Below are 22,298 nucleotides of genomic sequence, written 5' to 3'. Positions count from 1 at the left end.
TCTAAAACGACCAGCAATGCGCGCTCCCGCTGGTCATTTTAGACATCTATCGGGCAAACATGCTGAACAACCTGACGATAAGGTCAGGTTGAGCATGTTAGGGGATGATTGATGTGACTACACTGACCGACTGCTCATTCCGTGTGGGCGCAGCACATACTGTCAAACGACTGCACGATTACAATGTTGCAATCCTGCAGTCGTTTTGAGGTCTGCTAGTGGATGTGTGCCTTAAGTTGAATAATGCTGGTTACGGCGCCATAAGCTTGGTGTTTAGTCGTGGTAACCGGCATTCTCAGACTAAAGTGCCGGCCGCGAGGCTGTTAGCTCCGCGCTAAGCCAGAAAATAGCATTGCGGCCGGCACTGAAGTTGGATTTCTGTTTGCAACTCAGGAGGGTGCGAGCAGATATCCTGTAGTATGACTTAACAACACAGTGAATTGAATAGCTTTGGGAACTCCTTCCTGGGGCTATTCAACATCATGCTGAGTTGAATTGCCCCCATTATGACTATGCTATTAATTTTAGACTTTTAATTAATTTTATTATATATGTAGGGCGTGGTCTAAACTGATGTGAGACGTTGAGGTCCTCTGCTATCTCCAGAAGCAGCGCTGACCCGGAGGCTCCTATAGCGACTAAGAGATCTGCCAGCTGAGAAGAGCTGATTAATGGGCTGTGTACAAAGGTGGTGATTCAATCCAATGCAAATTGAATAGCGCCGGGAGCGAGCTCAGTGCTCAGGTTCAGTGCGCTGTGTGGTCAGAGAATGACAGTTATTGCGCCTTAACAAGGGTGTTAAGGCGCTTTAACCGGCATTCTCTGACCAAAGTGCCGGGTGCGCGGTTGTTAGCGCCGCGTTAAGCAGAAAAACAGCTGCGCGCTCGGCACTTTGGTCGGATTTCTCTCCACATCCCCAGGGGGTGCGAGAAGAAATCCTTTAGCATCCCAAGCAGTGTGGTGAATTGAATAGCTGTGGGAGCTCCCTCCCGTAACTATTCAACATCACGTTGAATTTAATCGCCCCCATAGTTCTTAGCCTTGATGTATGTGAGCATTATTACAAGTAAAATTATACTTTTTATACTATTCTCATGAGTGCGCTATTTCTACTATCTGCATATATATATATATATATATATATATGTAAAGAATTTTTATATATATTAGGGGTGAGCGGGTTCGGATTTCTGAAATCCGAACCCCCCCGAGCCACCCCGATCCGAGTCCGATCCGAATCAGGCTCGACTTTTCCCGCCTGACTCGGATCTGAAATCGAGGCAAAACGTCATCATCCCGCCTTCCGAGTCTCGCGGGTTTTGGATCCTATATAAGGTACCCGCGTCGGCGCCATTTTCTCACTCGGCTGTGGACAGTGAAGAGGGAGGGTGGGAGTTAGGGCTGTGTAGTGTAGTGTAGTGTAGTGCTGCTGTTGTCCACTACTTCAAAGTCCATAGGGGCTGGCTGTGTTGTGCTGTGCTGCTGTTGTTAATAGGGGCTGTGTCCACTACTTCAAAGTCCATAGGGGCTGGCTGGACTGTGTTGTGCAGTCAGTTCTCCATAGGGGCTGTGTCCACTCCAAAGTCCTGTGCAGTGTCCCAGTCCTAAAGGAGTGCTGTAGTGTTGTCCAGGGGGTGCTCTGTCCATCAGGGGTGCTCCCCCCAAGTGCTAAAAAAATAATATATTTTCTGTGTTTGTGAATTGTGTGCGCAGTAGCCGCACGTGCATCAACAAAGTAGTGCCAAGCGTGCGCCTGTGTCATAAGTAAAGGGCCGGCTGGCTTGACCGTTAAAGGGTGCTGTAACCCCCGAAAGTACACTCCAGTCCAAACCAAAAAAAAATTATTTTCTGTGTTTGTGAATTGTGTGCGCAGTAGCCGCACGTGCATCAACAAAGTAGTGCCAAGCGTGCGCCTGTGTCATAAGTAAAGGGCCGGCTGGTTTGACCGTTAAGGGTGCTGTAACCCCCGAAAGTACACTCCAGTCCAAACCAAAAAAAAAATTATTTTCTGTGTTTGTGAATTGTGTGCGCAGTAGCCGCACGTGCATCAACAAAGTAGTGCCAAGCGTGCGCCTGTGTCATAAGTAAAGGGCCGGCTGGCTTGACCGTTAAGGGTGCTGTAACCCCCGAAAGTACACTCCAGTCCAAACCAAAAAAAAAATTATTTTCTGTGTTTGTGAATTGTGTGCGCAGTAGCCGCACGTGCATCAACAAAGTAGTGCCAAGCGTGCGCCTGTGTCATAAGTAAAGGGCCGGCTGGCTTGACCGTTAAGGGTGCTGTAACCCCCGAAAGTACACTCCAGTCCAAACCAAAAAAAAAATTATTTTCTGTGTTTGTGAATTGTGTGCGCAGTAGCCGCACGTGCATCAACAAAGTAGTGCCAAGCGTGCGCCTGTGTCATAAGTAAAGGGCCGGCTGGCTTGACCGTTAAGGGTGCTGTAACCCCCGAAAGTACACTCCAGTCCAAACCAAAAAAAAAATTATTTTCTGTGTTTGTGAATTGTGTGCGCAGTAGCCGCACGTGCATCAACAAAGTAGTGCCAAGCGTGCGCCTGTGTCATAAGTAAAGGGCCGGCTGGCTTGACCGTTAAGGGTGCTGTAACCCCCGAAAGTACACTCCAGTCCAAACCAAAAAAAAAATTATTTTCTGTGTTTGTGAATTGTGTGCGCAGTAGCCGCACGTGCATCAACAAAGTAGTGCCAAGCGTGCGCCTGTGTCATAAGTAAAGGGCCGGCTGGCTTGACCGTTAAGGGTGCTGTAACCCCCGAAAGTACACTCCAGTCCAAACCAAAAAAAAATTTATTTTCTGTGTTTGTGAATTGTGTGCGCAGTAGCCGCACGTGCATCAACAAAGTAGTGCCAAGCGTGCGCCTGTGTCATAAGTAAAGGGCCGGCTGGCTTGACCGTTAAAGGGTGCTGTAACCCCCAAAGTACACTCCAGTCCAAACCAAAAAAAAAATTATTTTCTGTGTTTGTGAATTGTGTGCGCAGTAGCCGCACGTGCATCAACAAAGTAGTGCCAAGCGTGCGCCTGTGTCATAAGTAAAGGGCCGGCTGGCTTGACCGTTAAGGGTGCTGTAACCCCCGAAAGTACACTCCAGTCCAAACCTAAAAAAAAATTATTTTCTGTGTTTGTGAATTGTGTGCGCAGTAGCCGCACGTGCATCAACAAAGTAGTGCCAAGCGTGCGCCTGTGTCATAAGTAAAGGGCCGGCTGGCTTGACCGTTAAAGGGTGCTGTAACCCCCGAAAGTACACTCCAGTCCAAACCAAAAAAAAATTATTTTCTGTGTTTGTGAATTGTGTGCGCAGTAGCCGCACGTGCATCAACAAAGTAGTGCCAAGCGTGCGCCTGTGTCATAAGTAAAGGGCCGGCTGGCTTGACCGTTAAGGGTGCTGTAACCCCCGAAAGTACACTCCAGTCCAAACCTAAAAAAAAAATATTTTCTGTGTTTGTGAATTGTGTGCGCAGTAGCCGCACGTGCATCAACAAAGTAGTGCCAAGCGTGCGCCTGTGTCATAAGTAAAGGGCCGGCTGGCTTGACCGTTAAGGGTGCTGTAACCCCCGAAAGTACACTCCAGTCCAAACCAAAAAAAAAATTATTTTCTGTGTTTGTGAATTGTGTGCACTGTGGCTGCACGTGCATCAACAAAGGAGCAGCGCCAAGCGTGCGCCTGTGTCCCATAAGTAAAGAGCCGGCTGGCTCATTTCTTAAAGGGTGGTGTAACCCACAAAGTGCACTACTCTCCAGCCAAAATAAAATAATATTTTCTGTGTTTGTGTGCGCTTTAGCCGCACGTATATATATCAATATAACATAAATGGAGGACCAAACTTTCTCCGATAAAAATAAAATAGGGAAAGATCAAGAACCTCTTCCTCCTAGTGCTGTTGCTGCTGCTGGGAGTTGTTCATCATCCCAGAGAGGAAGTAGGAACATCACTACTTTTACTAAACAATTGACCCTCCAACAGTCCCTAGCGATGAGGATGAAGTACGACAGCAGTCATCCTGAAGCAAAACGTATAACTGAGGCCTTGACTGCTATGTTGGTGTTAGACGTGCGTCCGGTATCCGACATTAGTGCAGTGGGATTTAGACAATTGATGGAGGTAGTGTGTCCTCGGTTCCAAATCCCGTCTAGATTCCACCTGCATCCTCAAAGCAGCAGCGACAAGCGTGCGTCTGTCTGTTAAAGGGTGGTGACACCCTCAAAGTGTGCTACACAAACAATTAAAATATTGTTCTTTTTTTTTCTGTCTTTGTGAATTGTGTGGGCTGTAGCCGCACCTGCATCCTTAAAGCAGCAGCGACAAGCGTGCGTCTGTCTGTTAAAGGGTGGTGACACCCTCAAAGTGTGCTACACAAACAATTAAAATATTGTTCTTTTTTCTGTCTTTGTGAATTGTGTGGGCTGTAGCCGCACCTGCATCCTTAAAGCAGCAGCGACAAGCGTGCGTCTGTCTGTTAAAGGGTGGTGACACCCTCAAAGTGTGCTACACAAACAATTAAAATATTGTTCTTTTTTCTGTCTTTGTGAATTGTGTGGGCTGTAGCCGCACCTGCATCCTTAAAGCAGCAGCGACAAGCGTGCGTCTGTCTGTTAAAGGGTGGTGACACCCTCAAAGTGTGCTACACAAACAATTAAAATATTGTTCTTTTTTTTTTGGTCTTTGTGAAATGTGTGGGCTGTAGCCGCACCTGCATCCTTAAAGCAGCAGCGACAAGCGTGCGTCTGTCTGTTAAAGGGTGGTGACACCCTCAAAGTGTTCTACACAAACAATTAAAATATTGTTCTTTTTTTTTCGGTCTTTGTGAAATGTGTGGGCTGTAGCCGCACCTGCATCCTTAAAGCAGCAGCGACAAGCGTGCGTCTGTCTGTTAAAGGGTGGTGTAACTCTCAAAGTGTTCCAAAAAATAAAAAACTATTTTTTTAATGTGTTTGTGACTTGTGTGCGATGTAGCCACACTTGCATCCTCAAAGCAGCAGCGACAAGCGTGCGTCTGTCTGTTAAAGGGTGGTGACACCCTCAAAGTGTGCTACAGAAACAATTAAAATATTGTTCTTTTTTTTTCTGTCTATGTGAATTGTGTGGGCTGTAGCCGCACCTGCATCCTTAAAGCAGCAGCGACAAGCGTGCGTCTGTCTGTTAAAGGGTGATGACACCTCAAAGTGTTCTACACAAACAATTAAAATATTGTTCTTTTTTTTTTCGGTCTTTGTGAAGTGTGGGCTGTAGCCGCACCTGCATCCTTAAAGCAGCAGCGACAAGCGTGCGTCTGTCTGTTAAAGGGTGGTGACACCTCAAAGTGTTCTACACAAACAATTAAAATATTCTTCTTCTTTTTTCTGTCTTTGTGAATTGTGTGGGCTGTAGCCGCACTTGCATCCTCAAAGCAGCAGCGACAAGCGTGCGTCTGTCTGTTAAAGGGTGGTGTAACCCTCAAAGTGTGCTCCACAAACAATAAAAATATTCTTTTTTTTTTTCTGTCTTTGTGAATTGTGTGGGCTGTAGCCGCACTTGAATCCTCAAAGCAGCAGCGACAAGCGTGCGTCTGTCTGTTAAAGGATTACATCGGTGACAGCATCCAAGTAGGCATGTCAGACAGTCCGTACCTGTACTGGCAGGAAAAAGAAGCAATTTGGAGGTCCCTGTACAAACTGGCTCTATTTTACCTGAGTTGCCCCCCCTCCAGTGTGTACTCCGAAAGAGTGTTTAGTGCAGCCGGGAACCTTGTCAGCGAAAGGCGTAGGAGGTTGCTTCCACAAAATGTGGAGAAGATGATGTTCATAAAATGAATTATCAACTCTTCCAGGGAGACCAGCCTCCAGAACGTACAGAGGGACCTGTGGTTCCAGCAGGGACGAATTAATACTCTGTGAGGATGAGGATGTACACACTGAAGAGGGTGAGGAATCGGTGGATGAGGAGGATGAGGATGACATCTTGCCTCCGTAGAGCCAGTTTGTGCAGGGACACATTAATTGCCAGCTTGTTTTGTGGGGGCCCAAACGAACCAATCATTTCAGCCACAGTTGTGTGGCAGACCCTGGCGCTGAAATGATTGATTTGTTAAAGTGTGCATGTCCTGTTTATACAACATAAGGGTGGGTGGGAGGGCCCAAGGACAATTCCATCTTGCACTTCTTTTTTTTCTTTGCATTATGTACAGTTTGGGGCCTAGTTTTTCTAACTGCCATCCTGTCTGCCACTGCAGTGTCACTCCTAGATGGGTCACGTGTTTGTGCCGCCCACTAGTGTCGCTTAGCATAGTCATCCAGCTACCTCGGTGCAACCTTTTGGACATGAAAACACTATTGTGAGGTGTGAGGTGTTCAGAATAGACTGGAAATGAGTGGAAATTAAGGTTATTGAGGTTAATAATAGCATAGGAGCAGAGAAACCAACAAATTCTGTGATTTTAGCTGTTTTTATGCTTTTTTAAAAAAAAATACAGATCCAAAACACAAAACCCAGAACCCAAAACACGGAAGGGTGGTTTTGGCAAAACCAATCCAGATCCAAAACACGAAGAAAGATCCAGATCCAAAACCAAAACACAAAACACGAAAAGTGGCCGGTGCACACCCCTAATATATATATGACATGGGACAGATCTTGGCGGATTATATATATGTCGACACTCGGTAATAAAACTATGCTTAACTGCAGACAGTAGGAACCAACGTTTCAATACTTTATTGTATTGTCTTCAAGGTACCGTGAAGACGATGCAATAAAGTATGGAAACATTGGTATATATTTTCTGCAGTTAAGCATCATTTATTAATGAGTGCCGTCGTCATTGGAATCTGTATTGTGGGTTCACTTGATGGACACCTGCAAGTATATATGTGTGTGTGTCCAGGCATAAATGATTGTGTATATATACATATAATTATATATATTTATTATTATTATTATTATTATGTAATCACAGCGTACTGCAGTCAGGATAGGATGATGGGCAGCGTTCGGAATCACACATGGTGTCATAGGATATAAGGTGAGCTTTATTCTTTTAGTTTTGTGCATACTCCTGCTGAGCTGATAGGTGTGATATATTTTCTCAACAGTCAGAATGTCGACAGCATTATGTTCTGAATGACGACATTCAGGATACTAACAATATAATGCAGGATTACATTATGTAGATGGATGCTCAGAGGTACCAATTATATGTGCTGCAGATTTATTGAGACTTTTTTCTTTTTAGATCTAGTTGATTTGTACATTTTCTATGATTAGGTCTCTAATGCAGTTGTTACATTCTCTTTATTATATATGTGGTTTATTGGCTTATTATGATTAGTGTATCATGCTCACAGTATCATTATGTTTGTATATGTGCTATTACCTACTTGCATGTACTTGGGATTATTTCTATTTATGTATACACTCTGTTTCTATAGTAACCAAGCAAACTCCGAAAAGGATGTGCCGAGGTGGACACAGCCGCCAATTGTAGCCTGCCGGTCCAGTGCTAGAAACTCACATTTGAATATATAAGGTGAGTGTTTTATGATGTACATTGGGCCTGATTCAGAGTTGTACACAGTCTCTGGACGCAGCTGCTCTGTGATAATATGTAAAAGTAGCAGGATGCTTTTGTGATCCACAGCTGCATGGCATCACCTGCATGAACATCGGTCATCTAAGTAACCCTCAGGTTACCCAAGATGGCTGTGAGTTTTACGCTTCCGGGGCCAGTGAAGCTGCGTCCAAGGATGCAGCCACTAACCTTGGTACGCCCAGAAAAACGGGGTTGACACACCACCACTTTCTGTAAAAACCACTTCCCCTTTCCCAAACAACCACAAAGAGCAAAATTTACTAAGCAGCGGGTTCTAAACCCTGGCGGTTTGGTGGCGGTTTGATGGCGGGTTCTAAACGCCGGGAATTTGGTGGCGCTTTTGCGGCGGTTTCTAAATGACAGCCCTGTTCTATTCTATTCTTAAATGTGTTATGACGGTTGTTTTGCAGCGGTTTTGGCCTTAGTAAATCTGCGGATAGCAAAACCGCCACCAAACCGCCGGAGGTTAGAAGCCGCCGCTTAGTAAATTTTGCCCAGAATGTCAATCATACTGCGGTTTAGAGAGCACTGTGACCATTGTCACAGACACAGATCTGCACATGCGCAGTACAGATCCTACGCATGTGCAGAATGACAAAGGGCCTGATTCAGAGCCGCTCGTAAGCGGCCGCTCGTTCGTTCTGACCGATGTTCGCTCATCTGCGCATGCGTACGGATTGTAATACGCTTGCGCGAACCAGTCAGTGCGGCCGAAAATCGTTTGTTCGCTATATAGCGAATGCCTGCTACTTTGAGTGACAGGAGGAGGCGTATGTGGGTGGTAACAGGGGAAGGGGCTTGAAAACGGGCAGTGGAGATCTGAACGCAGGCGTGCTTAAAGGTCAAAACGGGCATTTTAAGGGTGTGCATAATTAATACAGCAGCGTCATTGACCACGTCACTGGGTTATTTTATAGTCAAAACTGCTCGCAAGATTGCGGTAGGAAAAATCAACCACAAGTATAGCGAGCAGTTCATACGCTGGTCAATGTACTCGATTAATCTAATAAATAGCGGACATGACGTATGGTGCGAGCGGCCAGGGGGCGTATTTTTCAAAATTACAACCGCAAGTTTTGCACGCTCGTTCAGACTTAGAGGCGTGAACAGACCGCAATGAGCGAACGGTTCATTTGAATAGCCACCCCTTGTTTTGGAACGAACGACCGCAAATAGCGAGCGGCTCTGAATCAGGCCCAAAGATCGGAGATGTACGTAAACTATCGGGCTTGTGTACATCTCTCAATCACATATATATATATGTGTGTGGGGGTGGGGGGGCACAACACAGGCCACACCCTCACATGGCCATTGGTGGGGTTACTGTCGATGACGATATAGCAATTGGCCCCTCGATGGTTACCAACTATGCAATGGTGGGCCAATCAGAACCTGGGGACAGGGCTTCGCAGGTGTAGGGGAGGTGCTGTGCTCCGTGTCCTGGCATCTTGTAGAAAAAAAAAATTGTTTATGCTGTGCCATCGATGAAGGGAAACCATCTGATTCTCCCCCATCGATGGTAAAAGCATTCGACATCAGCCATAAACCATCAATGATTATGAATCATCAATGGTCGATGGACATCCCTAGGTCACATCCATGGCATCACTAGTCAGACCATAGGCCCTTTATATCTTTCAGGGTAATTTTAAAATGGTGTGAGGTTAAACTTTACACTTTTGCACTGTGTGTCTACAGTATCTTTAGATGCTTTCTATAACCCCAAATGCTGTCTCCTAATAATACACCAACAACACCACAGAGCACAATGAATTGACACTATGACAGACCCAGCACTATAAATTACATGTAATGCAGCAAGTACAGTGTGGAATAACATTAGGTGGATTGACAAATCAAAACTAACATTGAATTAAATTGTGCTGTAGCTCTGTACATCTGTACTAACATCCAAATTCAGACATACAGTAATTCCCCTGTGACAAATGAAACCTCATTACTTACCTTTCCAAAGCCACCCTGGCCTAGCTGACGGAAGAACGTTAGTCTCTGGATGGTGTGAGAGACTTCATTGCTGAGGCAGGATGACTGAGCACTGTTGGTTCCTAATGGAAAAGTGAGATGAGAACATTTCAGTAACACCCATATATTATAGAACATTAAGGGGCCTAATTATCAAATGTTTTTATTTTCATATAATTATGTAAAAACTGCAGTTTCTACATAATTTTATGAATTGTTGCTATGTATTAATAGCCTAATGCATGGCATTTCATAGAAATCTCCTGCAGAAGGCTAATTAGCACTGCAGATCGCAGTCCCCATTATTATCAATGAGGACTATGATCTGACCCCTATGTCCCAAATTCCGAAAGGCAAATCATTTTGGAGTTTGGCCCCATTAGTGTACATCATTTTCAGATGGTGTAAACCGCTTTAAGTCTATGGAGGCTTTACTCTCAGGAGAGAGATCTTCCAATGCAGTGTCAGATTCCCCTGGAGGAGTTTTTCACAAATGTGAAAGACTGCTATAAAATGCTGGGGAAATAACTCACAGGGACAGCGGTTATCACTACCGCTGTCCTTGCGGGTTCAGTTTAGTACATAGTGGGGCTACTTTCATTTGAAATAAAAAAAATTCTGCCGTGATATGAAGTGTTAATAATCGTGGCAGTGCCTAATTGAGCTCACATTTTTATTACAGCAGACAACCAGGGACAGCCAAGTTACATAAATATTTCCATTCATATATCCTACTTCCTACTGTGTGCCAATTGCAGTCAATCTAAGGCCCATATTCAATTAGCGTTGAAAAGCCGAGATCGGCAAAAAGTTTTCACCGATGCGCGGTTTTCGCCACTTTACAAAGTATCGCCCTATTCAATTCCAGGACGCTTTTCGCCGATCATGGCTTTTCGCCTCTAATTGAATCCGGCCATTAGGGGTTTTTGGTCAGCTATATGTTTTGGGCAATTCAATTGTTGCTCCACGTGGGCATTATAGCCGCCAGCATTTCTGCTTGCACCCTCTGGATGATGCGAGCAAAAATGTGCAATAAACCGGTAGTTAGAGTGTCCAAACAGCAGTTTGGGCGCCCTAACCAGGACTGTAGACGGATTTATCCGTTTTACATGTCTAAACCTGGTCTAATAAGGCCTGATGACCGCAATAAGGCGTCCATTCATTTATTGTGAAAAACATTAAAACCATTTTATGCTAATCTTAACTCTAAAATAACGACACTGACAACAACTGCTTGGTTCGAATCAAATTAATGTATTTACTAATTGCATGAATTTATTTTAATAAACGGTGGCAAAAGAAGGCGCTACCACAACCCAGCTCTAGCCAAATACTTCTCACCAAAAAATGGGGTCGACTAAGATGCCCCCTTTTCAATATGCGTAACCTGCGCTGTGAAAGTCTCACCACCCCTTACTATGGCACAGTCCAGACGCTTCCGCAAAGAAAGTGCCCAATTGTCCACCCCGCATAGGTAGGACACACTCCCTGTCCTTCAAAGGGGCAAGTGCCCCACAGCGACCACTTATGCCACATGTGCCTGCTGGTTAGTATCGCCTTCCCGCCTACTGCTTTAAAATTGTTTAGTAAAGGACAAACACACGGTTTTGGGTAGGGAACGAGGGTCTTCCAACTGAAAAAGAGGCTGAGCCTATTCAAATTTAGCCTTAAATAGAAAAACCCATAATGCAAGCCCCCTTGAAACTCTAATTGGCTAACTGTCAACTAATGAAAAAAGGGCCTCAAAAAAGAGAAAACTGCCTAGCAAACAAATTCCCTATTACTGACCAATCACAAAAAACTGAGGACTCTTATATAGCCTCATGCCTATGAAGCCCTCAGCTAGTCTAATTAATGGGTACCCAAAACCATTAAATTGCAACACTTGGCGCCCACTAATTATCGCCGCCCACAAAACAATTAAATTACCCCTATAGTATTTAATTCTGCTCATAATAACAGTATATACACACAAATGTTTCTAATCTCATCAACTATGTTAATCCAATAGCATCAGAAATCTAAAGTATGTGAACTAAATATTTCCTTTTGTGACAAACAGGACTGTCTGCAACATTTGTGTTTGCATTACATTTGCTTATAATGTGTGGTCACATGACAGCACTGCTACTATCAGGGCCGGATTAAGGCTTGTGGGGGCCCCAGGGCAACTAAATTGTGGGGGCCCCTCCAAACCACACAGAGTCCACCCCCCTCCCTGAAAGACCCACCCAAAGCCTACCCCCGCCACATGAAGACAGGGACAAACGTAGGATTTTTTTTTGAAGGGGGGGTCCTGAAAATAAATTTTTATATATATATATATATATATATATATATCAATCATACACTCACACATAAACAGTATACACACACTAACACATATATACATATTAACACATGGACACTAGAACATGTATAAACATACACACTAACACATACACAGTATACACATAACATACTGTATACACCATGACATATATACACATAGAATCACATACATACATACACACACACACACCGAAACAGTACACAAACATACCTTCACTTAATGCAGCAGCTGCTACAGGACCAGTCCTGGTTGCAACAGGGGCCGGGCACCTCGATCCATTAGGCCCCGCCCCCAAATTGTCATATTGGCTCCACCCCCAAATTTGTGTGTCAGGGAGGGTTTCTATGTACGCAGAAACCCCCCTGCATCCGTTTCTCTGTAATGAGCCGGCCTCCTGGCCGCTCGCTAAGCTGTGGGAGACCACCCACAGCTTTAGCGAGCGGCCAGGTTGATGATCATGAGTGATGTCAGTGGCGCCGCCCCCAAATGGCAGGCGTTCCTTCGGGAACGCCTCTGTTTGGCCAGCCACCCCCACACTGCCTACAAAACGGTGCAAGCTGTCGATCACCATCGACAGCCGCCCCTTTTTTAGTGAGCCCCGGAGCGAGATAATATTTCTCTCGCTCCGGGGCTTGCACACTCGCAGTGCGGCCGCTGCACGTGTGCAGGGCCTCAACATCGACCTGCTTTCGAGCGCTCAGCGCTTGTGAGCGAGTCTGAATGAGACCCTCAACCCGGGAACAGGTGTCGCTTTGTGTGGGGGGCCCTGGACGACCACCCCTGTCGCCCCTTCCTTAATCGAGTCAGTTTCTGCCGAGCATTGATGAAGTTGTCATATACACAAGTGTGAAGCTCTGGAAGGAGAAATAGCTAACAAGCTCCACAAATCTTATCTTGGCCCCAGATCCAGTTCAAAGCTTCCCTCTGCCCCCCTGTCTCAGGGGGCCCCCCAACTTTGATTACAGCTTCAGTGCAAAAGAGCACCACAACTAGAAGTTGAAAATGAGGAGGGTGGGGACTGAGCAGGGGGACGGGGCTACATGGCACTATACAGCCAGTCAGTGCTAGCAGCAGCATGGGGGAGATGAGGGGAGGGGGGGGACTGAGCAGGGGGACGGGGCTACATGGCACTATACAGCCAGTCAGTGCTAGCAGCACCATGGGGGAGATGAGGGGAGGGGGGGGACTGAGCAGTGGATGGGGCTACATGGCACTATACAGACAGTCAGTGGTAGAAGCAGCATGGGGGAGGGGAGGGGGGACTGAGCAGGGGGACGGAGCTACATGGCACTATACAGACAGTCAGTGGTAGAAGCAGCTTGGGGGAGAGGAGGGGAAGGGGGGACTGAGCAGGGGGATGAGGCTAAATGGCACTATACAGACTGTGAGTGCTAGCAGCAGCATGGGGGAGAGGAGGGGAGGGGGGGACTGAGCAGGGGGACGGGGCTACATGGCAATATACAGACAGTCAGTGGTAGAAGCAGCATGGGGGAGAGGAGGGGAGGGGAGGAGAGGCAGCAGGAGCAGATACAGACAGTGGGTCTCATTCAGACCCGCTCGCAAGCACCTATTAGCTTTCAAGCGGGTCGATTCTCTCGCTCCGGGACTCACTACAAAAGTGGCGGCTGTCGATGGTGATCGACAGCTCGCACTGTTTTGTAGGCAGGGTGGGGGGTGGCTGGCCAAATGGAGGCATTCCTGATGGAACACCTGCCGTTTGGGGGCGGCCCCACTGACATCACTCATGATGTCAGTGGTGAGCTTCCGGCTCTATTAGAGCTGAAAGCTCACTGGGGCTTGCGGCAGACGAGACCCTACCACAACGGTCTCGTCACAAGCCCAGATGGTCGCGATGGTCTTGACCATCGCGACCATCAACCTGGCCGCTAACTAAAGCTATGGGTGGTCACCCACAGAATAGCGAACAGCCAGGAGGCCGGCTTTGAACATAGAAGAGGCCGCCCTCATTCAGAGTGAGCGCTCACATTTTGCAAGCGGCTCTGAATGAGGTCCAGTGTGCCAAATGATGATGTAAGGTAAGAGGGAGGAGGAGGAACACTATATTTATATCTGAATAAGGCCAATATTTACTAAATAGGATAATGCTGCAAAACTCCAGAAAATGCAGTTTTCAGGGGTTTTACCGCATTCTCCATATGTACAAAGCACCGGCAAGCATCAACCCGATGGGTAACGCCACCTTTAGGTGGCATTACCCAATGGAAGCCTATGGGCTTCTTATTGGGACACTCCTCGTTGGGAGGGATCTGATCTGATCTCTCCCATGAGCCCCCGCGGCCGTCTGGGCATGCGTAGAAGGACGCCTGAGGGACTTCTGGGTATTAAACTCGGAAATCTCTCCGCCCAGCAGCATAGCAAAGGACAGCTCTTATCGGGGTAGCTGTCCTTTGCGATATTCTAGGTACATACCACGGTAATGAACTGCAGTATGTACACGAAGACAGGCAGGATGTACCGCATCGCTAATGCAATGCTTAGTACATCCCGCCCTAAGTGTGTGATTATCTGTATGTGTGTAAATGAATGAATGTATATGTATGACTGTGTGTACCAGTATGATATATATGTGTGTGTATAAGTTTCTGCCTACATGTATGTATGTGTGTGTGACAGTATGTATGTATGTGTATAAGGGGCAGATGTAGTACTTAGATTTGGAGAGAGATAAAGGACTTGAGTCACTTGTATGCACTGCAGTACACGTGCATGAATTAGCATTACGATCGTACTGTGATCACTTATACAGATATAAAGCCATCGCAGACAGAGGGACAGGACATCAGCGTTTGGGGGTGGTGACGGGGGAGTGGTTGGAGAACCACAGGCGTGCCTGTCTATTTGAATGCCATTTCCAAGGCGTGCATAAATTAGCCACTCCGACGGCATACGCAGCTTGAGTACATCATGCGATGACATCTAAAATTTCTGAGTAAGGACAGAGTAGCTGTAATTCTGCATGAGGGTCCAATATTACTTGATGGTACCGATGTATACGCAGGTCTGCAAGGTATTACAGAGGTGAGATAGCGGTAGTAGGTGCCTCTATGTTGGCTTTGCGATTGCAAACATTAGCATATTTTCGCAGCAGATCTGCGTGCAGCTATAGCGATCCATAGTGAATCAGGCCCAAAGTGCCAACCAATCAGCTCTTAACTGTCATTTTTCAAACATTGCCTGTAAAATGACAGGAGCTGATTGGTTGGTATTTTATCTCTCTCCACTTTATCTCTCTCCAAGGCTTAGTAAATCTACCCCTGTACGTGTAACTACATATGTAGGTGTGTGACAGTATACATGTATATGTGTGTGACTGTATGTATGTGTATATGATGTGTGTGACAGTATATCTGTATGTGTATATGTGTGTGACTGTATGTATGTGTATATGATGTGTGCGACAGTATATCTGTATGTGTATATGTGAGTGACTGTATGTATGTGTATATGATGTGTGTGACAGTATATCTGTATGTGTATATGTGTGACTGTATGTATGTGTATATGATGTGTGTGACAGTATATCTGTAAGTGTATATGTGTGCGAAAGTATGTATGTGTATATGATGTGTGCGACAGTATATCTGTATGTGTATATGTGAGTGACTGTATGTATGTGTATATGATGTGTGTGACAGTATATCTGTAAGTGTATATGTGAGTGACTGTATGTATGTGTATATGATGTGTGTGACAGTATATCTGTATGTGTATATGTGTGTGACTGTATGTATGTGTATATGATGTGTGTGACAGTATATCTGTAAGTGTATATGTGTGTGACTGTATGTATGTATATATGATGTGTGTGACAGTATATCTGTAAGTGTATATGTGTGTGACTGTATGTATGTGTATATGATGTGTGTGACAGTATATCTGTAAGTGTATATGTGTGTGACTGTATGTATGTGTATCATACTTGCCTACTTTTGAAAACTAGTTTCAGGGAGATTTTAGATAGTGGTTGGACCGCCATCAAGGGGGCGTGTCCAGCTCTACCCAAAGGGTGTTTCTAGCTACACCTATGGGCGTATCTATTGCCACTCAGGGATTTGTCCTGCAGTGGAAGTTGAAAACTATAGCACTATGAGCAGCTTGCTGCCAGAGCAGGTCTGTGTATGGGTAGCAACTAAGGAAGGACATATGAAATAATGGAATTTATACATCAAAAATATTAAATCATAAGCATAAAAAAAATGTGTATCTGTGTATGCAGTAGATTCCAACCACAACCCTGCTATATGCATCAACTGATATCAAATCATATAAGCCTATATTCTGACATTTACATGAAAAGCCTGTGTCTCCAATTTCAAATTTCTATAGACAAATTCTCCCATTGACTACACCCAAATGTCTGTTTAGCTCCTGTATATAGTAATTACCCACACTGAATCTACTTAATCCAGAGTTCCACTCCCTACCAGGGGCTGGCTGGCAAGTTTTAGCCTTGTGGAAAAATACAAGCAAGTGGCCCTGGTTTTCTACAAGTGCTCAACAGCAAAAAAACACCTGCGATCTAACAGCAGTCTATACTACCAGGAACTCGGGTGTACTGTATACATAACCAAAGTCAGCAGAATAGATATGAAAAAGGGGTCCTAGAAAATGGAAGCCCCCTAAATCACTACAAGTGGTAATCTCAAGTCTGACAAACGCCCCCTCCCCTCCTCATTAAAAATTATTTCACAGATCTGATACACCCTTCCGCCATAGTTTAAAATCAGACCCCACATGAGCCTCTCTCAATTATGATCATATGGTACCCCACACTTGACAAACCCCCTCCCTCAATTGGAAACATACCCCAGTCCTGATTATCTTCCCGGCCTTTCTCAATGTACTCTATAATCATTCTCAAACCTGACAACTCCCTCAATTAAAATCACATCCCAGAACTGCCCCCCAGACCTAACAACCTATCCCCCCTTAATTAATAACATATTTTAGAAGTGTCCCCCCTCTTACATGACAACCCCCCTCTTCTCCCTCAATTAACAGCATGTTCCAGAAGTGACCCCCCCTCATACATGACAACCCTCCTCTTCTCCCTCAATTAACAGAATGTTCCAGAAGTGACAACCCCCTCATACCTGACAATCCCCCCTTCTCCCTCAATTAATAGCATGTTCCAGAAGTGACAACCCCCTCATACCTGACAATCCCCCCTTCTCCCTCAATTAATAGCATGTTCCAGAAGTGACAACCCCCTCATACCTGACAATCCCCCCTTCTCCTTCAATTAACAGAATGTTCCAGAAGTCACAACCCCCTCATACCTGACAACCCCCCCTTCTCCCTCAATTAATAGCATGTTCCAGAAGTGACAACCCCCATAACTGACAACCCCCCCTTCTTCCTTAATAGCATGTTCCAGAAGTGACCCCCCTCAAACCTGACAACCCCCCCTTCTCCCTTAATTAATAGCATGTTCCAGAAGTGACAACCCCCTCATACCTGACAATCCCCCCTTCTCCCTCAATTAATAGCATGTTCCAGAAGTGACAACCCCCTCATACCTGACAATCCCCCCTTCTCCTTCAATTAACAGAATGTTCCAGAAGTCACAACCCCCTCATACCTGACAACCCCCCCATTCTCCCTCAATTAATAGCATGTTCCAGAAGTGACAACCCCCATAACTGACAACCCCCCCTTCTTCCTTAATAGCATGTTCCAGAAGTGACCCCCCTCATACCTGACAACCTCCCCTTCTCCCTAAATTAACAGCATGTTCCAGAAGTGACAACCTCCATACCTGACATTCCCCCCTTCTCCCTTAATAGCAAGCCCAAAACTGTTCTTCCCTACCCTGCCCCCCCTCCCCCTTCACCATCAATAAAAATCATTTACGAACTGCATTAAATCAGATAAAAGAAAATGCATTTTAAAAATAAGACCTCAAATCAATGGGGGAAGTGCAACACTCACCAGTCTCCTGCTGCTGTTGTCCCTCCTATCTCCGGCTCTCTCTCAAAGTCTGCATGGCCGTTTGCAGCCTTCCACCAGCCATCCACCAATCAGCGTTCAGATACTCCAGCCATCCACCAATCAGCGTTCAGATACTCCTATCACTGTGATTGGTGGATGGCCAGCGCCATCCACCAATGAGGCTGCAGACAATGTTACTTGGCTTCTGCCATCGCGGCCGCGGACCCGAATCCTTTACAGTGTACCGGCCGGGCCGGCCCGGGAGAAGATGCCTTCCTGCACAGCTCACCCTCTACTTATATTTTTTTTACTAACGAGGTGAGCAGACTTGGGACAGCAGCCGGGGAGGAAGAGAGGACGCTGCAGCCGCCGCCAGTCCCGCTCCCTGCAGTCAGAGATCAGACAGACTCGGGAGGCAGTGACACCTAGGCGGCCAACGTTACTCACAACTCCGTGGTAGCCGGCCTATCATATTACATTACAGTAAATGACGTTGCGTGTCGTGACGTCCTCAAGCCAGGCCCCTCCCCTTTCTCATCCGACTCGCGCATGCATAGTGCGGTGCTTTGACAGGTCAGTGGGAAATACCGGGGGATTCTCTATACTTTCCGGGGTAGCGGGAGCTCCCAGCTTATAGCGGGAGGCTCCCGCGGAATGCGGGAGGGTAGGCAAGTCTGATGTGTATTTGATGTGTGTGACAGTATATCTGTAAGTGTATATGTGTGTGACTGTATGTATGTGTATATGATGTGTGTGACAGTATATCTGTATGTGTATGACTATATATGTATGTGTATATGATGTGTGTGACAGTATATCTGTATGTGTATATGTGTGTGACTATATGTATGTGTATATGATGGGTGTGACAGTATATCTGTAAGTGTATATGTGTGTGACTGTATGTGTATATGATGTGTGTGACAGTATATCTGTATGTGTATATGTGTGTGACTGTATGTATGTGTATTTGATGTGTGTGACAGTATATCTGTAAGTGTATATGTGTGTGACTGTATGTATGTGTATATGATGTGTGTGACAGTATATCTGTATGTGTATATGTGTATGACTATATATGTATACATGTCCTCCCAACCATCACAATGTTGCTGGGACCTGCTGTGCACATGAGCATAGGGGGCAGCCCAGCAGCTGTGGAAGCAATGTGTACGCCCCCAGTGTGAAGAAAAATGGGTGTGTGATGTATGGCCATGTCCCCATTTATATGCATGCAGAAGGCTCACACACTATGAGCCTGATCCAGAGTTGTACACAAACCTGATAATTTACTTACAGCTTCGATGATGAGTGATCGGCGCATGCGCAGGATCTGTACGGCTCATTTTGTGATAAGTGTCCATGAGATCGCTTGCAGTAACCCCTACGCTGCAGCATGATTGACATGCTGTGGCCATTTGGGGGTGGGGGTGGTGACAGTGATTGATTTACAAAATGGGGACATGTTGCCCCCATTTTGTAGGCATGCCAAGGCCAGGATCTCCATCTTCTGATGCGGATTTCCTGGCCCCAGCAGAGGCGTTCCATAGACCATTGTTAGTAAACGTAGGCTTACTTATACCCCTTTCACACTGCAAGCAATAACCTGGGTTATTGTGCAGTATGAAAGGACCCAGTTGAAATAACCTGGGTCAAGTGACCCAGCATTTCAAACCGGGTAACGAGCAGGATTGAACACGGGTTCATCCCGGCTCGCAGTGCAGTGTGAACGGATAACCTGGGTCGATGTGACTTGGAACCCGTTAGCAGTATAGGAAGAGCCGACACTTGGAGATGATCTCACATGACGCCAGTGACATAATTGACCCTACAATAAGCCAGGTCATGCTGCCAGTCTGAGATTCCAAAGTGAAAGGGGTATAAGATGGCCCGTGGCTGTTAGATGGTGATTTGATGCTGTGTCTTTGGATGCACCACTCTGAGCTGGAATGCCGGCAGTGAGAGTTTTCAGCCTCCAGACGTACAATTCTGAAACAAGCCCAATGACCAAAACTTTGTATCCCAAATATTGGTCTTTAGTGACCCCCAGCCTTAAGTGCCGGGCCCCTCAAAGCCTCAATCCAGCTCTGCTTGGTCCCGTTGGGTAATTCCATCTTCAGATGGGGAGAAGGTGTAACAGATAATTACTGGCTGAGTACGTTATGTGGTCAGAGGATTTATCATATGGTTGGGTGGAGTCTGAGATCATTAGTAAATCATGGTATTGATTATTGACAAATAATGTAAGAGACATGATTGGTATGGCAGGAAATTGGAACGGAGCTGCACAAATCATTTTTGACCCTAAAGTACAGTGTAATTCTTCTAAATCCCCAGATGTAATGGGCCACATGTTCTGGGGATAGCAAAATGAAGTTAAAAAATTATTTTTATTTGTTTGTTTAATCTTGCATCAGACGTCTGCTTTATAGGTGAACACAATAAGGATTAAGGTGGTGCCTCTATATCCTGTATTTTACAAATATGTATGAAAATATGTGTATGGGTTTCATACTCACAAATAGTGATCATCACAATTACAATAGATATAATGACTACTAAATGACTGGACACTAATGTTAATATTAAGCTTTATTTACAGATATCAATTTAGCTTTTAGATTTGAAGCGGGAATAATGTCTAATTATTGCTGCTTTAACTCTAGCGGGTAAGTCATCAAAATCTCGCAGCTGCCTGCAACCCACAGGCTATTACACTTAGCCCATAATCTTTACTTCTAATTCACATTAATCAGTAGATCCAATTACTACCCACACTGCAAGCGACTGAAGCCTCCTTGTCATTGGTAGCTCCCCATTAGCCTCTACACATCCAATTACATCACCCACACACTAAGTGGTCAATCCAAATGACTGCGAAGGGTGCAAGTTGCTGTTGCCAGGGCGTTAAAACACCAGCAATGGCACGGCATCTCGCACCCCTCGCGGCCTGCTCTGAGCCTGGATTCACATAATTTTGCTTGGAGCCCTACGGGGCTGTGAGCACTTATTGCGAATTCGGGATGCCGTCAAGTGCAGCCGTAGTCATGATGACTCGCACCCAGGAGTACATCGCATTTAATTGCACAGTAATACATGTGGTGTAAATGGGGCTTTACACATTACCAATACTCTTGGGGGAGATGTATCAAACCTTGGAGAGAGATAAAGTGGAGAAAGTTAAAGTACCAACCAATCAGCTCCTGACACTTTACAGGCTGTGTTTGAAAAATGACGAGTAGGAGCAGATTGGTTGGTACTTTATCTCTCTCCCCTTTATCTCTCTCCAAGATTTGTTACATTTCTCCACAATATCTAATAGTTTGGCTGTAGTCCATGGGGCACAATATTTCAGCCCAGATATAGTGCAACCCCCTATCACTAATAAGTACAAACATTGTCATATATAAGCATTCTTGGATTTACTATTAAGACAAATACCACTAAATTAGATTTTGATGCAAGAAAAAGCATGATATAAATAAATACATGTAAATGTATTTTCAAATAATGGTATAGATATAGAGGCCTCAGCACTTGTCTACTATAGCACAGCCTACCAAAAGTCATTCATGGTGTTTGTATGATAACAGTTTGTATGTATGAGTCTCCCTTACCCTGTCTCTCTGCATCTACGTGATGTTCTTTGCTCTTCTTCTTCTTCTCCTCATCTCCGATCTTCTCCTCTGGGCAAGATGACAACTGCCTGCATCTCTTCTGTCTCTTGATGGAGACCTCCTGCTCTTCATCAGAGGGGTTAGAAATAATTCTCCTCTTGCTGTAATGTCCATTCTTGCTCTCCTCTGCGCTGGATGATAGCTTCCTCCATCTCTTCCTCCCCTTCTTGATGGAGACCTTCACCTCTTCCTCGGAGGAGGAGTCAGGTAGGATCCTCCTCTTGCTGTCATGTCCAGTATGGTTCAACTCCTCTGAGCTGGATAATAGTTTCCTCCATCTCTTCCTCCCCTTCTTGATGGAGACCTTCACCTCTTCCTCGGAGGAGGAGATGGAAATGATGTTCCTCTTCATGTCACGTCCGTTGTTGCTTAACTCCTCTGAGCTTGATGATATCTTCCTGCACCTCTTCTTCCCCTTCTTGCTGGAATTGATGCTCCTCTCCATGGTGGCCTTCTTCATCCCTGGCTTCCAACGGTCGCTCTTCCACCAGTGGTTTGAAAGTAAACTGCCCTGATGCCAGCTGCAGCTTTGAAAAGTGGCATGTGCCATCAGTGGCAGTTACCTGCCCATATCCCTGTGCTACATACATGGTGTATGCTGGGCGAGCCTATATGCATGTAACATGAATAGGCAGGCATGTGTGAGATTATCTCTGGATTAAATAGTGGTTTCCTAAATTATGGGGTGGGAGTCATTTTATCAATGTGGATTGATCTGATTAAAATGTATCTATATTAAGGTGCATATTGAATTATGTTTGTCACTATTTTATAAAA

General features: G+C 45.4%; 1 protein-coding gene across 1 annotated transcript in view; it reads right to left on the bottom strand.

Moving 5' to 3' along the window:
- LOC148454106 (protein kinase C delta type-like) overlaps window positions 1-21,981 on the bottom strand; it is a 63,294-nt gene extending 41,313 nt beyond the window's left edge. The window contains exons 1-2 of the mRNA XM_088461249.1: window positions 21,462-21,981; window positions 9,543-9,643 (exon numbers count right to left, since the gene is read on the bottom strand). Of these exons, the coding sequence (XP_088317375.1) occupies window positions 9,543-9,643; window positions 21,462-21,981 (621 nt within the window). The remainder of the gene's footprint in view (window positions 1-9,542; window positions 9,644-21,461) is intronic.
- Window positions 21,982-22,298: the final 317 nt, after the last annotated feature.

This window comes from Taudactylus pleione, unplaced genomic scaffold (assembly GCF_031769625.1).
Source record: "Taudactylus pleione unplaced genomic scaffold, aTauple2 ptg001032l, whole genome shotgun sequence".
Classification (NCBI taxonomy): domain Eukaryota; kingdom Metazoa; phylum Chordata; class Amphibia; order Anura; family Myobatrachidae; genus Taudactylus; species Taudactylus pleione.
This window is presented reverse-complemented; position numbering and strand designations above follow the sequence as displayed.